Source organism: Pteropus vampyrus, unplaced genomic scaffold (assembly GCF_000151845.1).
Source record: "Pteropus vampyrus isolate Shadow unplaced genomic scaffold, Pvam_2.0 Scaffold400, whole genome shotgun sequence".
In the NCBI taxonomy this organism is placed as follows: domain Eukaryota; kingdom Metazoa; phylum Chordata; class Mammalia; order Chiroptera; family Pteropodidae; genus Pteropus; species Pteropus vampyrus.
The window spans coordinates 278,335-296,135 of record NW_011889181.1 but is presented as its reverse complement, the minus strand read 5'-3'; the positions used below and the strand labels follow the sequence as shown (position 1 = coordinate 296,135).

At 35.0% G+C, this 17,801-nt stretch overlaps 1 protein-coding gene across 2 annotated transcripts in view; it reads left to right on the top strand.

Annotated features, from left to right (window-relative positions):
- Window positions 1–12,026: 12,026 nt before the first annotated feature.
- Window positions 12,027–17,801, top strand: part of LOC111731827 (sperm flagellar protein 2-like) — a 41,362-nt gene continuing 35,587 nt past the window's right edge. The window contains exon 1 of one of the 2 annotated variants that reach the window (XM_023523678.1): window positions 12,027–12,210. In XM_023523678.1, coding sequence (XP_023379446.1) covers window positions 12,153–12,210 — 58 coding nt within the window. In that variant the 5' untranslated portion in view covers window positions 12,027–12,152. The remainder of the gene's footprint in view (window positions 12,211–17,801) is intronic. The other variant, XM_023523677.1, reaches the window with a different exon arrangement.

Below are 17,801 nucleotides of genomic sequence, written 5' to 3'. Positions count from 1 at the left end.
CAGTTACAGATACCTTACTATTTGCCCTGAACTTTTTAAATTTGATCAGTTCCATTTTAAAAACTAATTAATTTCAATTCTAACACATTATTTTCTTTTTTAAAAAAACTCTGCTGCTCATTTCCAATGTTTTGAGAAAGACCTTCACTCATTGATTTTCAAATTTTTTATTTGCTAATATATTCAAGGCAATAAAGTTTTTAAATAAATATTGTAGTAACATCCTACAAATTTTGATATCTGGTACTTTCACTGTTGCTCAATTCCATACATTGCATAACTTCTGTTGTGATTTTTTTCTCCGATGCGTTGATTATATAGAAGTACATGTATGTGCATGTTCACGTGTATGCCTCTTGTTAATTTTCAAGTACCTGTTTGTGAGGGACTTAGTTTTGTTTCCATTTTTGCTTGTTTTTTTATCACTCGAAGTTCATAGTTTATGTTAGGGTTCACTCTTGGTATTGTACATTCTATGCATTTTGACAAATGCGTAGTATCAGGTATCCACCATTAAAGTATCAAACAAATTTGTTTTCACTGCCCTCTCAAGTGCCCTGTGCTCTGCCTATTCATCCTTCCCTCCCCCAAGCCCCTGGCAACCACTGGTCTTTTCACCGTTTGGTTGTATAAATTCAAATCTAACATACAGTATTGTCCTAAAATTTGTTTTTGTTTTTGTTTGCTTAAAAAACTTTACTCATACCTCAAGCTCTCTGAAAGAATAAAAATATATAAGTTTTCTCAGTATTTCTCTAGAATGGTGGGTGGAATCCTTTAGCCCATGAGGGAGCACTTTGAGGCTAGTGGTTTTATGCCAAGAGCTCAGTTCTAGTTCTTTCACTTTGTGGAAGCTTAAATAACCCTCATTCCCAGCTACCAAGGCTTATGTCTAATATGACTCCCTCGCCTCACCCTTGGACCACTGACACATTAACTCACTTTTACTCTTTGTCTTAACTGTCTTTCTTTAACTTTCCTTTTGTTTTAACATATGGCATATGACAAGAGACTGACCTTTCTTTCTTTGAGCTTATTTATTATCAGTTTTAAATGGTTATATTTCTTTTAGTGTTTTATATGTTTATAATGGAAGGAGTTGATTAGCTCAGGCTTCCAGTCTACCAATTGAATATTCTCTCAAGTATACACATAATATACTAATGCTGAAACAGAAGAAACATAGAAAAACTGATATTAAAATATAACATTCTAATAGGAACTATAAAATTTAATTCTGTAAATTTCTTCAATTTTATGAAAATTTGAAAATTTCTGATTGAAATTGTTATCCATCTAACGATTTCTTGAGTATCTCAAACACCACGATGTTAAAGTAAAAATATGGTGATGATAACATTCAATGCAGTTTTTACTTGTTGAGAATGAAGACCCTCCACAGCTGTAATATGTAACCTGAGTAGGATATTTGAAAATATCAGGATGAAACTTTTCTCTTTTTCTCATTTATTTTGGAAATTAAAAAAAAAAAATTGCAACAGGCAAAGTAACTGGTTAATTGTTTCTATTATACAATATAAGAATTGCATCCTTGAGGTCATAGGCATAGTATGGCATCTTTTACTCTGCAAAATAAGAAGTACACTATTGATCAATTTTTTCTTTAATTATATATTAATTGAAAGTAAGTAAACATTTGTTGAAGAAGATAAATTAGAAAATAATCTTATGAATTAATACATTTATATATGGATTTTATAATATAATTTTTAATTATATTATAATCTATAATGAGAAATCCTTCATTAAAACCACTTCTATAAGTGAAGAAAATATATAAGATTAACAAAAGATTTGCAAGATTACTGTGAAAGAGATAAATTAAAGAGCAAAGAATTTGGAAAACACTGGATTACGAAAATGTAGTAAATAGGAAATGGGTAAAAAATTAGAAACTGAGAAGGTAGGAATTTGCTATGAATAACATGAGGAGTGTTTTCCTACTGGATAATGGCTTCATGATACAGAGGAGGCCAGAACCTAATAGACACCGGGTCAGCAAGCACAGCCTCTCTGGCTCATGGTAAAATAAAACCATTTGGTCCATACTGATAAAAGGCCACTAATCAATCCCTGATCCTCTTGAATGCCACTTTGGTAGAAGTCTTATAGACGTCTGTTGTTAACCCTGCCTTCAATGCATACTACAAATAGAACATTTGTTTATAGGAGATGCAGTGAATCAATAAAAATTATTGAATTTTTTTTCCATTTGATAAAACACTGTACTCTAGGGGCTCAAAGAAGTACTTATTTAAATGTTTGAAAAGATTCAAAGCTCTTTCTGAGAAAGAAAAATAAAAAGCTGAAATGAATAGATAAACACAAGAAAGTAAGATTAAATCCGAGTGGAGTGCAAGCCCGTGCAAGAGAAATGTTTATGGGAGAGCGGACATTTGATCTGGACGTTGAAAAATAAACAAGATTTTAATATCATAGCTCATTAGGGGAGTAGAGGAAAGTACTCTAGGTGATGGACATAAAGGCAGAATATGTGAGGAACAATAGTAGTTATAGTGGTAGATATAGATGAATGGTAAATTTAGGACTGGCAGATTTGTGAGGTCTTGGGTGCTACATTAAAAAAGTTTTTGATTTTTTTCTGTTGAAAAATAAATGCACAGGCTTAGGCAGATAGGTGAAATGATCATATTTCTTTTTAAAAAAGTTAATTCTGGAACTTCTGGTTTTACCTCTGACATGTAAGGAGCTTGGAAATTATCACTCCCACTCTTACAAGAAAAAATATCTGAACTAACTGCAAGTTAATGACTTTTCTTGGACCCATTCGAGAAGTGAAATCACAGGGAACTATCACCCCTATGCATGGAAAGACAGACAAATCATAGCCAAGCTAAGCTGACCTGGAGCAGAAGCTGTTGGAGCCATAAGCTGGGAGGATACTTATATGGTAACTTTGATGAATTTTGGGAGGCTGAGTGTGAACTAGTTGGGAGTGAAAACGGCTCAGGGCTGCAGTATTAGAGAAGAGCGGGCAGAGGTAAACCCTTTCGTTGGCATTGGTTTTACCTCCAGGAAACTGATCAGCTTCTCTTGTTCTCTGAGTTCTCATGGTACAAAGCTTTGCCCCACCTACAGGGAAGGGTATTTATCTGCATTTACCTGACTCTAGCCCCTTCTAGCCTCCTGTCTCACCTAAGAGAAAATAAAAGCTAAGAAATGCTTGTGTAAGTCATAAGTGCAGGGACACGGGTCTACTAAAGGAATGAGATTAAATGTTAAATTATAGGACAACTTACTACCACCTCAGCAGAGTTCTGGTATAATAACTGTGGATTATTACTGAAAGAGCTGTAAGGGACAGACTTTCTAAGTAGAACACAAACACGAGAACACTAGAGGGGTTGAAAATCTCTGGCACCTGCAACTATAGCAAACATTAAACATACCTCAACTCTTAGTGATTAAGAGAAAACTTTACATTAAAGGCCTTTTACTTTAATTTCTATTACTAAATATATCATGTCTAGTTTTCAATAGTTTTTAACAAAAACTTACAAGGCATGCAATTAGGCAAGAAAAAAACAGTGTGAAAAGACAAAATAAGGAACAGACAAATATGATACAGATATTGGAATTATTAGACAGGGAATTTAAAATAACTGTGATTAATATGCTAAAGCTGTAATGGAAAAAGTAGACAACATGTAAAAAATAGATAGGCAATGTAAATAGAGATGAAAACTCAAGAGTCTATGTTAAATGCCAGAAATCAAATGTACTGTAATAGAAATGGAGAATGCTTTTGATGGGCTTATCAGTAAACTGGACAATGCCAGGGAAAGAACTAGTGAGCTTTAAGGTAGATTTCTAAAAACAGGCCAGAACATTCAAGAATTGTGGAACAATTTCAAAAGGTGAAACATATGTATAATTGGAAGATCAAAAGGGGGAAGAAAGAGAGAACAGAGCAGAAGAAATATTTGAAGAAACAACCATCATGACATTTCCAAAATTGATGACAAACACTAAATCAAAGATCCAAGAAGTTCACAGAACATCAAGCAACACAGATATAAGAAAAACATATATATACACCTAAGCAAATCATATTCAAACTACAGAAAACCAAAGACAAAGAGAAAATCTTGAAAAAAACCAAGGAGAGGGAAACATCTTACCTATAGAGGACCAAGGATAAGAACTACAGTGGACTTATCATACAAGCAAGAAGAGAGTTAAATGAAATATTTAAAATGTTTAAAAAAAAAAAAAGAGTTCGCTCTGGTAGCACTCTTGAGGGTAGATTGTGGATTAGAGGGTTTGAATAAGAAGTTGAGAAATCATTTAGGGGTTATTGCAGTAATTAAGGAGAGCGGTACAAAGAGTTTGAATGAAGGAAGTGCTGGTAGAAACGTAGAGGTGTTCATTTTACAGGTTTTTCTTTTTGGGGGGGTGGAAATCAATAACATTTGGCAATTGCTTGAATGAGTACAATGAATAGAAGGTGAAATCAAAGCATTTTCATTATCGATTGCTTAGGAGGATGGTGCTGCCAGTAACAGAGACAGGAAACTCAAGAAAAGACATTAGATTAGAGGAAGGAAACCTGTCTTCTACCATTATTTGCCATCTTCCATGTATCATAGGGAAATTATTAACCTTGAACTTTAACTACCTTGTTATCTGAAAATTATTTAGTGAATGATTCTAATTATGTTTTGATTTCTACATATCACTGATTTTATTCATTCATTCATTCATTTTAATTGAGAGTCTATTAGGTGTAGATTTATTCTTTCATTTAACAAAATTTATGACCTTAAAATTTATCAGCTCTGTTCTAGGAAGTGGTATAGATATTAAGACCAAGTTTCATTGAAGAGTTTAGAAATTTCCTGTTATTATTTCTTTTATATTAAGGCGAATCGGTTCATGTAAGAAATCTCAATTCTTTAATATCTGTTTTTCTCTCTTACACTCCAAAGGAAATTATAACTGCTTTAGAAATTGATTCTTTCTGCAAAACTCCTCATGTACTTTCATTCAGCACAGAACATCAACATAACTACAGTGGAAGACACAAAACTGCTTTTGGCAAAACAGGAATCCAAGCAACAGAGGACTTTGGCAGGAGGCTTGTAAAACTGAAATTTTTGAGCTAACTTCCTACAGCAACAGACTACTAAAATAAGTTTTATTCAACATTGCACTAACAAGTCCTTCAGATCTAGGCAATAAAACTAGGCAGACTTTCAAAATTTATAGGCATTCTAACTTGAGGCTTCTTGGAAGATCACTGTTTATTCAGGAGGTAATTTTTACTTAATTGATTTTAATTATATTTATTTATATTTTCTTTTCTTTTCTTTCTTCCTTTCTTTTTTTTTTTTTTTTGCATCATGTCCACAGACTTTTCACTGTTTATGACTCAAGATCTCTCCAGTTTATGATGAGGTTGCTCAAGGGTGTTGTTTTAACCCAAGACATTTTTTCCTCCAAGAAGATTTCACTTTCCATTGTAATTCTGTAGAAGGAAATCCTCATCTATTAACCAACAAATGTTCCTAAACTTAAAAGGATCTGTCAGTGTTCTCTCATCAATGTATCCCTGCCTTAACATAATACCTTACATAGAACAGATGCTCAATAAATATTTGCTGATGAGTGAATAAAAGAGGATCCTCTGTATTTGCAGTAACCGTTTTTTATTCTGACCATGCATCATGTCAGTTAAAAACATCAGAGATCTCCATATTTATTTATTTATTTATGCAAGATAGACATAAAGTACAAAATCATTTATATTAACTAAATAAATAAAATGAATATTTGAAAATACTTAAAATCCAGAAAAATTTAAAATATCAAATACAAAGGTATAAATGGAAGTTATAAATTTTCTACATCCTCATGTGTATTCCACAGGGTGCATGTACTTCATACTAGGAAATATTGCTTTAAGGAAAGATTGTTCTGATATATAAAGTTCATTACCTTATTTTTTTTTAACAGTTCTAGAAATTAGGTGATCATGGATCAGTTCACTAGGAGTATGCCAAATCTACTTAAAGTGATTCTTTAATATAGTGATTCTAGGAGATCACAATATGCCACTCCAAAATGGTTAAAATAGCCCTACAATAAAAAAGCATCTTTTCTTTTTCAGATTGTCACCTGAGTACTCTGAGTCTTTAGTAAGATATTTTTGGTTTTTTTTTTTGTTTTTTCGTTTTTGTTTGTTTGTTTATTCATTTTGTTTTGTTTTGTTTTGTTTCATTCTGGCTGGTTGGAACTCCAGTTACTTCTGAAAATGTGGAACATCCAAGATCTCCAATCAGCTCTCACTCCCCCTGTACATGGAAAGCCTTAGATTTGGCCAGATTTAAGAAGATGCCAAGTTAATTTCTAGAGCTCCTTCTTTACATAGCTTCTTCTTCTCCATTATTCTACCCTACAAATTCCAGCTGCTTCTTCGGCCTCCAAATTTCAGTCTGTTTCCTCCACACAGTGAAATCTTTGCCCTCTGTTTGGTGTCCACTTCTTTAAGTCACAGTCAGAAAAATTCCCCAAGGAAGAAATCTGGGGAGAACGTCCACTATGTCTACTGCCCACAAAGTTGCTTTACATATTTTTACAGTTTTATAATTGATTATAGTGGATGGGACCTAAAATACCCTTTATTCCATCATGGCCATAACTGAAATCAGAACATGAATAGAAGCGGTTCTCAAGTTTATATGTCCCTTTGTGGTTATCATTGTCCTAAATACAGAAGAATGGAATCCAGCTTGTGGCACAAAAGAACAATAAATTATACAATATAATACATAGGTGCTGAAATGAGTGGTACATGTTAAAAATCCTGTTGGCCTTCAAGGATTTATGCCTCAGCATTTATTGAGTGAGGATTTTGATAGTTCTAGATTTGGGCACATGAAAATTTGTTCTAGGTTCTGGATATGTAAAAATGAAAAAGCAATCCATGTATTCAGCTATTCAAGATTCTACTGGTGCATCTTACCCCACTGGAGTTGAGATGAAATGACTGTCAATTAGGGCTATTAATGATAATTTTAGAAAAGAAATCTGACTTGAATTTAGGAGTAGGTTTTGGTGCAGCTGGTCACATAATAGAGTTAGGAATTAGCATGGTATATTGTTATTCATGATAGAATGTGTGAAACTAGAGTCACTGAGTAGAATAGAATCAGATTATGGAGTGTCTGGAAAGTCTGGCATATATTCTTAACAGGAAATGAGGAACCACTGGAGTTTTATAAGGTAAGAGGAATAGCACAATGAAGAAATATCAATCGACCAGAAGTATTCAGAACTACAGGATGGATCATTGTCTACATGTGAAACATTGCAAGCATAATAAAGAAAGATTCCATCAAAAGTAGAAGTATAGAGGATAATGACTTTTAGTCATTACTCAATTCGACAAAACCTGATTCTCTGGAAAATATCTTTTTTAGAGAAAAACTGTAGTGGAATTAATTGTAAAACTTGGCACACATAGAGATCCAGTTTTCTGGATCTGTGAGACAGGTAAAAATGCAGACTTATCTGCACAAGTGCAATATTGCTATAAAAATAACTTGATTACAGTCAACAAAATTGAGAATTTACCGGTAATGTTAATTTTTTTGCTGGGGAAGGGAAAAGATAGACATGAATTTAAGGCTCTAAGTTTATAATACTAAAGTGTGTTTTGGCTTCTCTGAAGACTTCGGTATGGGAAAATAAGAGATTAGAGCAAGAATTCTGATAAATGAACTTTGATTTCTCTTTCTTAGAGAACATATGACTCCCATTTTTTCATATAATTCCAAGTTTTTTTCTTTTATTTTGTTTTGATTTTTAACTTGATTTTGTTTCAAATTCTATTGCTCTCTAAGATTAGAAATTTAAGTCTTTGAGAAAGACATAATCCATATATAAGATAAATCATGTGGGCTTGGATATTCAGACACATATTAGCAAAGATCATATCTGCTTTAGTATAAAAGACTTCAAGAATTTTGAAACTTCCACAGCATTATTGTTATTTGCCATAAATAATAATAGGTGAAGTTGTCTCCTCTTCTGAGGTCCTAAATCAATACTCATTTGAAAAAGTGTTGAGAAACATGTTAGAAGATCGGAAAACTGAGTTGCTGGCTGAGTTGTGAGTAGTTGGTAAAAGTTAGGTGTCTGGGAAAATACTTATTTTGTTCTTTCAGAAGGGAGAGGGGTTGGGAAGATGGAGGGAGTAGTTTTTGTGAAGGTAGTGATTGATGAACTCGACCTTGGAGCACAAGTAGGATTGGCTAAGATAGGAAGTTGCCTTTTTTTGCCCAGGAAGGATATAGAGACGGGAAAGTTGGGACCTAGTAAAATAATGTGAGCAAGTTGAGTAAAAGAAATTTGTGGCTTACAGTTAAGGTTGAATTAAGGCTAGATCGTAAAGGACCTTCAGTGGGGTCTCCATCTACCATGACAGTGGCTTCAAAAATGTTCCCCCAAAAAAGAAATCCCACAAAACATACTTACTCTTCCTACTTTAATGGTCTCTGATAATTTCTATTCTATTTTATTCTGCATTGTTTTCTTTATAAAGAATTCTGGCATGACCCACTAAAGTAATTATATATTCTGTTAAGAGGTCAAGACCCACATTTGTAAACAAACCCTGCTCTAGTGAAGTTCATGTAAGTGTCTGAGCTGAGAAATAGAGAAGGGCTTTAGGATTTTGAACTGGACTGGTTGCATAAATGACTGGAGGGGAAGAATCACCCTAGCTCGGGTGGCTATCATGGACAATAAAGGAAATATTTGCTGAATTAATGAATGTAAAGTGAGCAAGTTCATTGCAAAAAGTGCCGAGGAGAAGGAATGAGAGAATAATCTAAGGTGAGGAGAAGGGAAATGAAAAAAAGCATGTAAGACACGATAGAGGGGAGGACCAAATAAGATTTTTTAAAAATAAAATTTTAAAAAATTTTAAAAAAATAAGATTTTAAAATTTTTTTAAAAATCATGTCTCTGTACATGATTATGTCTATGTAAACATTGAATTAGTCAAAAATAAAATCAAAGGAGCTATTTAAAAAAATGGCTCAAAAACCTTTTAAAGTATTATATGCAAATCTAAGGTACTCAAAACTAAGCCAAAAGGTAATGTATTGGAAAAATTCTATAAACTTAGGAGGAAAGGAAAGAAACATTTATTAAGTGTCTGTTGTGAGCCAAACATTAATATGTGCAGTTTCTCACTTAATCTTCACCACTCTGTCAACCAAATGTTTATGTCCTTATTCTATAGATAAGGAAACTGAAGCTCAGAGATGCTAGGTAGTTTTCCCAAAGTTAAATAGCTAGTCATATCAAAAGCAGACATCCAGATTCAGGTGTGTCTGGTTCCAAAGCTTGAGCTTATTCACAGTTTAAAATTCTGATGATGAAAAAATTTTACAATTATTTTTTAAAAGAATGAGATGTATTCCATTTCAGTACATAGAATGACTTTTCAAACCAACTGTAGTCTCAAAATAATTCTATAATCCACTCTTCACTGTTTACAGAGGAGAATCAATGTTTGTAATTAAATAACAGGTAATATTTTAAAAATAAATTTTTATTAAGTTTAAAATTGCCGTGGTAGTCACAATTGGATGCAAGAGCCGCATACTCTAAAATTTTTAATTAAAAAACAATATTGAGGCTCAGGAACAGATGGAAAACTGTTCATTTCTTTAATCATCTCTTTTCCCACTGATTCCACTTGGGGGAACAAACAAGTCATATATCACATTAACACAAAATACCAAGATGGTGGAAACTTTACCCAGAGCTGGGATTTCATTGGGAAGGCAATAGATTTAATATTAAACTTGGACTAATAACTAAATTCACAACTTCAAAAAAAAAAAAAAGAAAACCTTAGTAAAAAGGATCTATTTAAGTAATAGCTCAAATTTTTCATTAATATTTTAATGTCAGATCATTTTCAGGTCAGATGCTCTAGGGACTAAAAAAATGTCATTCTCTTTTTATGAAATGAAGGATTTTGTCTTTTATTTTGTAAAATGTCTACATCTTCATTTATCTAAATCCTATATATAAACTTCTTTTCCAAAATACCATGTTGGCAGATTATGTTGTTTGGAGCTGAGTTCCAAAGACGAACACTAAAAATAACCGTTTGAAACAAACAACCACCAAATGTTTCCTATAGATAGGCACAGGAATATTTTGCTTTGATGTGGAAATAACAGCCCGTATCTATAGGTGGCTTGTGACCTGGGGCGTTCTCTTCTGGTGCAGCTGTGGTGTTTGATGCACCATCATCTACATCCTTCCCCAAAAGCAATTTTCTCAGCAATCTAGAAACATTGGTTTCTAGTCCCCAGGACTTACTGAAATTAAAGCTTCAAATCTCAAAACATATCACTAGTCATAACTTTAAATATACCACCGGGATGACAAGAAGCAGGCCTTCTAAGGAACTGAAGGCCTTGTCTAGGCACCCTTCAGTTCCTTAGAAACTTCTTCAGAGATGATTATTTCCAATGCATAAAGCTTTGTTAGACATATTCCTCAAGCTATAGAGGCTTTTTAGAATCTCATAATCTTCCAAATTTGGGTAGCTCTAAGGTGGGACATATCAAATATTATCAGGTCTCAAACCTGTTGGCAATAAATTTCCCTCAGAATTCCCATCGTAGTCATGCCTGTTGTGCTGGGTGTCAGGAAAGTCATGGGAGGGGAGATTTAAAAGTTAAAGCCAACAGTTAAGTGGTACTAAACTTATATCTAATCAGAACACACAGATCAATTTCAAATTAATCTTAAGAGATCTTTCTAGTAGGACATTACTGTATCTTTCCCACAGTTTAAAAGAATCATAATTTGATATATCCAGGCCTTTGGGGGGGAAATTCCTTATATTTGTGACATACATATATACATTATTATTACACATATAAGAATACGATACATAGTATGAATATAATTTTTTTCTATTATTTCATCTAACCTTTTAGAAGTTGTTAAAGGAAATTTCTTCTGACACTTCATAAAAGAAGGATAAGGAACACTTTATTCAAGGAACTATTGAACTGGAGTTTTGTAGTCAGGGAGAGAGTTGGGGCTCAATTACGAATACGGCAGGAAAAGTGAGAATTTAAAGCCAAGGAGCAGGGTTGCATCAGGGGCTGTAAAATTACTAAGAGGTAATTACATCAGTGGTAAGAAGGATTCTGCTTAGACTGACCTGACTGGATTCTTGAAAAAAGGCCAGGGGGATCAGATATCAAGGGTAGGGGCTGAGGAATTTGATCAGATATACAGAGTAATGGATTTTTGCTAAACTGACTCAGCAGGATTCTTGCTAAAACCGGATGCAGGAGGTCCAAGTCAGAGCACATGGTGGGGCCCCAGGGAGGAAAGGGCTCAGAGAAGCCTGACTCAGTTTGGTTATGGTGAGAGTCTTTGTCAAAAGCCAATTTAAAATAATTACCTTGAAGCAAAAACTGGCCAGAGGAAAAGTTCATTAAATAATAAGTCACCTCTCGAAACAATATAGAGATATGAATTATCCTAATTATTAGTTCTGCCTCTACCAACAAAATTATTGACTGCTTGCTGGGTGTCAGGCCCAATACCAAGTCTGGGACTAACCGGTGAATAAGACACATTTTGTCTTTGTCAGGGCAGCCCATACAATACAGCAATTAAAACTAACATTTGTAAATCAATGACAAAAGTGCTGCCCTTAGAGCAAGATCTTCAGTAGGTTTCTTCGAAAGACAAACAGGAAAAACAAAATTCCCCTTCAATAAAGACTCCCTTTCTGTTCGTCCAAGAACCCCTTGCCCCTTTCGCAGACCCACACCTAGCTAACTTCCCGGTCCCCTTGCAGGCTCCGCTCCGCTCCGCTCGCCCCCAGCTGCTGCCCGCGCCGAGCTTCTTGCGCCTGCGCACATTCCAGTCATACCCGCCGGCAGGGGGCAGGCCATGATTTTCTATCCTCAGTGCCAGGCTCCAGCGCCTCTCTTCTCCAAGCTTTTCACTTAGCTCTGGCCTGGATACGCTTCCTTAGCAACTGGTTGCCCTTGGCAACAGGAGGACGCTAGCCCGTTGGCTTGGTTTCCCTGCTTGCTGTCCCAGGCTCAGGCCGAACCATGTCGGAGATCCTGTGTCAGTGGCTCAACCAAGAGTTGAAGGTGTCCCAGACCGTGAGTGAGTGACACAGCCCGGGGAGAGCGGGCTGGGGACGAGCGGGACGCTGAGCGCCGAGCGCGGCGCGCTGATGGAAGGTGGCGGGAATGGCGCGAGCTGCGCAGGTGGGGCGCCTGCGAGGCCCTGCAGCGCCCCAGGCCCGTCCAGCAGCCCTCCTCCAGCTCACCCTAGCCACCGCGGGGCTTCTCCCAATGCCACTCCCGATGGGTCCACTCCTGCAGTTTCTAATCTACTGTGTGGTTCTAAGCAATCAGAGGGTTTAAAGAGGCCTCCCTTGCTTTGTGCAGAAAGGAATTTGCTGGATTCTACAGTGTGGCCCTGTCATTGTCCCCTTCACATTCTCAGAAGCATGGCGTGCTGGCAAGCCAATGAAATATGAAACCTTAAAGCCAGCTCCCGCACTACTGATAAGTGCTCCTGGACAAGTTACAATACCTTCTCTGAATGTTTCCTCCAGTATAAAATAGACCCAGTCATACTTTCCATACTCAACTGGGTGTGTGTGAAATGAGTTAATACAGAATGCGTTAAAATTTACAAATTTTAGCAGTTCTAGCTCAAATTTTACAGACATTAACTGTTTCTGACTACTGTTTATTCTTGCCCAAAGCTGACTTTATTCACTAACCTGATTTTATACCAACCATGAAGTTGCCACCCAAAGTCTCTAAATCTCAACCACAGAGGCTATTTTATATACTGGCACATAAATTTTATATGCTGGCAATTTTATATGCTGGCATATTACCTGCGATAACCAAGTAATTCCAGCAGAGAACTATACTGCATCTCAACTTCTGTTGTTTCTTCAACAGTTTATTCTTAAGCTGGTAATGGTTTTTGCTCAAGTAAGAGGTTTTCAGCCCAAATCATTTCAGCCTGTTTTCCCAGAAACACGCTTGAATAATACCACCTTGCTACCATAGTGCCAACTCAACTTTAGGTCATTTGTAGCATTTACTTGTCAATAGTGTTTATAAAATGGCAGTGTTTACAATTAGCCTTAAGATCTTAAACACCGAAGCACTTCCAGTTGCATTTCTTGAGGCATAAGAAAAACCACCACCCACACACTCCCTGGAAATTGCAATCATTTCTTTCCCAGAATTCTGTGATCATTTCATTGTGTCTCTATTTCTCTAATAAAACATGATACCGATCTCAGGACAATGTTTAGCATTTTTCTTTTCTTATTCCTTTCTCAATATAGGAGCCCAATGCAATATCATGCCCTAAAGTTATCATCTTCCAAAGAAAAGCAATTACAGATTGCTGAGTTTAATTTGGTTCATTACTTGATTAGTAAAAATCACCCTTCGCTCAAGTCCCCAAGAGTCTATTGCATATTGAAACACTTTTGAGAAAAGTAAATAAATTAGTAAACATAGTATGCCATTATAATTGTACTCAGTTTTGAGAATTTTGTTTTGAGAGGAGGAGAAAGAATTACTTTAGTCTGTGAAGATTAAAGGACTGGAGACTTTTTAAGTAAGAATTTTAATAACATCAAGTTATAAATAAAAAATTCTCAGTGTCTGCTTCCCTGAAGTGTAAATCTGGAATCTGTTAGCAGAAACAGTATTCTGCATCCCATTCACTAATAATAACAGATTCATTTCTTGATTCCAACTGCTTAAAGGAGTCTAAAGAGACAGTCCTCGGTATAACCAGGTTCCATATTGCAAAAGGCTTTCAGGCTATAGGAAATACACTCAGCTATGTTAATGAGATAGGATCTATGTACCCAAAGAAGCACACTGCCAGTTGTTGGCTCCCAGCATTAGCTAAGCATTTAGTTCTGTGGTGTACAGTGGGAGGCTTTGAATATTTTATAGAAACTATTATGGAAGGGACCATAAGTGGGTGTGCATTCTCTGGGGAAAGTAATTTGGCAATTTCTGGATAAGGATTCTGTTAAAGGCAAGGACTTGGAGGTCAGACTACCTGGGTTGAAATCACTTATCCATCACTAGCTTGTGAGCTTGGGCAAGTTACTTACTTAAATTTCATCATACTCGAATAGGAGTAATAATTAATACTTCATCCAGTTGTGTCAAGATTAAATGAGATAATAACTGTAAGGCATTTAGAATAGTCCTTGGGGCATAATAAGTGCTAACCCTCACTTTTCAGAAATTATCATATAAAAATAAAAACAATATGTAAGGACATTTGAACTAGGATGATCATTTATAAATGGATTGTAGGAGCAAAAAGAAAAAAATGGGAAACAATCTGAATATCCTTCAGTAGTGGAATACTTGGATAAATGGAGCTGTATTCATGCTATGTATTGTTATGCAGTTCATAGAAAGGATGAGTTTGTTGTTATAACTTTTAACCTAAAGGATATTCATGTATTTTTGTCAAGTAAAAAACAAAAGTTATAGCTTATTGTGATTAGTATAATTCCATTTTTATACTGACTAAGAAATACACACAGATGCATACACATATATGAATATGGATATTTGTTTATATGAACATAGAGAAATGTGTGGTGATATAGATAATGGACTGTTGACATATACATGAATCTTCATATTGTGATTTTGTGTAAGCATAGAGAAAAGTATGGAAGCATATAAACCAGTGTACTGGTATTGGTTACTCTGGGGAAAGAAGGTTGTTGGCTTTTTTTTATGCATCTGTGTTATTTGGCTTGTTGCTGGTATTGCCTTCATAATTTGAAAGGAAAATTCAATATAGCATTATAAATCAAAAAAAAAAAGAAGATCTAACTCCATGTGACAATATAGAAGAGAAAGAGGTTTAATATTTTAGTTGAAATATAGTAAGAATCTTATAATAACATATTGTGGGGGTTACAGATGAGTTATTTTCTCAAATGAAGTTTATAAATAAAAGAATAATAATAAAATTTACTTCTTGTTGAGCACTTACACCAGACCCTGTATGCTAAGCCCTTTACATAGGTTTTCTTATTTAATCCTAACAAACAAACAAACAAAACTAAACAAACCTAAGAGGCATTGTCCCAGATGTACAGATGAGTAGAAGAGGCTGAGAGAACTTAGTAACTTGTTCAGGTTCACACGGCTAGAATTTGAAGCTAAGTCTTTGACTTGTGCTCTTAGACACTATATTATATATTAGAGTTTATACTTAGGAAATTCGTTTTTTTTTAAACTCAACTCTTCCAAATGTATTCACGTGAGTTTCTCTTATAACGGTTATTGTTCAATTTGAAGTCACATATAGTACAGAAATTCAATCGCCGAGGCACGTTGTAACTTCACAAGACATAACATAACCTAGATGCTTAAGTGCCAAAGGTGGTTTCATTAGTGTTTGTTCAGAAGTGACTTGGTCTATATGTTGCTTGCTCGAATAAAGAAAACAGATTTAGAATGCGAGTGAGTGCATTTTCTGCCTTGATGAGGCTGAATAATGGTTCAGTCTTTGGAGAGGCAGTTGAAGCCAATTGATTTCTGGCTCATTCTGCAAGTCAGAAGTGAATTTGAGTAAAGCATATTACATTAAGTTTTGTATTGCCTGGATTACCCTAAATATCAGTAGTAAAGTAAATGAATTCCAATGATCCTCAACAGAGAATAGTTTCCTTCCACTTAGTGGAGGGAGGTTTCTATAGTCTCAACGTATGAAGATTCAAATCTATGTTACTAAATCTAAGGATCTTTAGTGAATTAAATTTAACCAGACCATTACCCCTGGAAAATAACGCTTAGATGTGTAAAGTATTTAAATAGATAAGTTGTGAGTTTTAAGAGATCTTCTATGCGCCTTGTTAATTTTTTTTGTTAAGTGGATTTTCATAAACGACTAATTTTGTTCTTTTATATTAAATTTTAATAGTTTTTGTCTTAAAGCGATATTTTCTATTATTTATCCCAAATGTTAAGAGCATTCTTTATTTGGGTTCCCTTGTGCACTAACTATACTTTGTTGATTAAGTCTTATTTAGACCTTTTCAAAAATGTCAAATTTTATTTTAAGAATAGAGATATTAAAATATTCTATTAAATACTTATTTATACACATTTTATAATGTATTGTGATGACCTTTTATTGGCTTGTGACTTTATCATATCGTAGAGTCAAATAGGGGTCTTTAGATCTGAAAAAAAATCAGACATCACTTAATTCTTCTTTGACATATAAAGTCATTAAATCAAATATGTTTAGAGACTTGTTTAGGGCTATACAGCTAGGTAGGGGCAAGTTAGCAGTAGATTCTAGGTCTGCTGACTTTTCATTCATTTCACTTTTAACCTGTTGTCATTAAACTACCCATTTTCTCATACTTCATTTCTCTGAGTCATTAAGAAATGTATTGCTTCTTATGTAATATAACAGATTTTAATATTTCCTGTCTAGCTCAGCAGTGTTTTCCTTGATTAAAACTTGGCTTCCATTGACTAGAAATTGAGACAGCAAATCTAATAAATAGCACAAGGCGGTTATGTAAATCAGTGTCAAAATATTAAGATATGAAGTCCCAAGAAAAGAATGCCATCCAAATTTTAAACTACTAAAGAAGTTTATAATAATATAAAAATTTTTGTTTCATATAGTAAATCTCAAGAATTATGATAAAGTCTACAAAGAAGAAGATTGATCATCTTATTCTTATACTGGAGGAAAATAAATTGTCAGTGTCCTCCAGCCAAAGGCCACAGGATGCACTTGCAGTTGAACAAAGTTGAGTTTATTGACCTGCTGCCAAGAATAGAGAACACATACCACGGGGAACAGTGGGGCATCTCAGTAAGAGGTATTCCTTGAGGAGGGTTCAAGGAAGCAGTGCTTTTCTTTGAGATGGATCCTGTCAAAAAGCATAGGCATCTCTATGATGGATAAATCTTATCCAGGAAGTAGAGAGAATAAAGCAAGGCAAAGACACGATTCGTAAAAAAGCAGCAACCACTCATTATCGGCTAGAATAGAGGGATTGTTTGGCCATTTTTGTGTTTTGGACAATAAAGTATTTGTCTGAGTACAAACATGATTACAAAAGGATTTCGTTTGTGTCTTGATCTATCAGGATCACAGAGTGCTTGTTTGCTGGTGGTGTGCTGTGAAATTGATTACGTTCAGTAGGAGAATGCCAGGGCTTATCTGTGAGTGCCGGGCCAGCTCTAAATATCTCTTTCTTTATTCAGTGGCAAAACTTGACCAGAAATGCTATGATGCTATGTTTAGTCTTTCTTTCTCCCACTGAAATGTTTGCTGTAGAAATCAACTGTGTTTGTGTTTGATTACATGTGTTTCTGATGGGAGTGTTATAGCTTATCTGCCCTAAGGGTGGGCCTGTGTCTAAATTTAAGTGTCAAATACTTGCTCTCTGAGTATTGGGTTACTTTATGAATAAGAATGTTCATACTGTAGTCATTGAAGATATTATTGAGCTTATGAATTGTCTCATTAATATGGCCTGTTGTCTTGAATTAGGATGCAGTACTAATAACAATAAAAATTGTCACTGAACACTTGCTATATGTCAGGAATGATGCTAAGCACTTTACATGCAATATCTCATTTAGTTCTCAAACCAGCTCTCATGAGGTAAAACCCATCTCTTTCTCTCTTTTAAAGATAAACAACTGAAG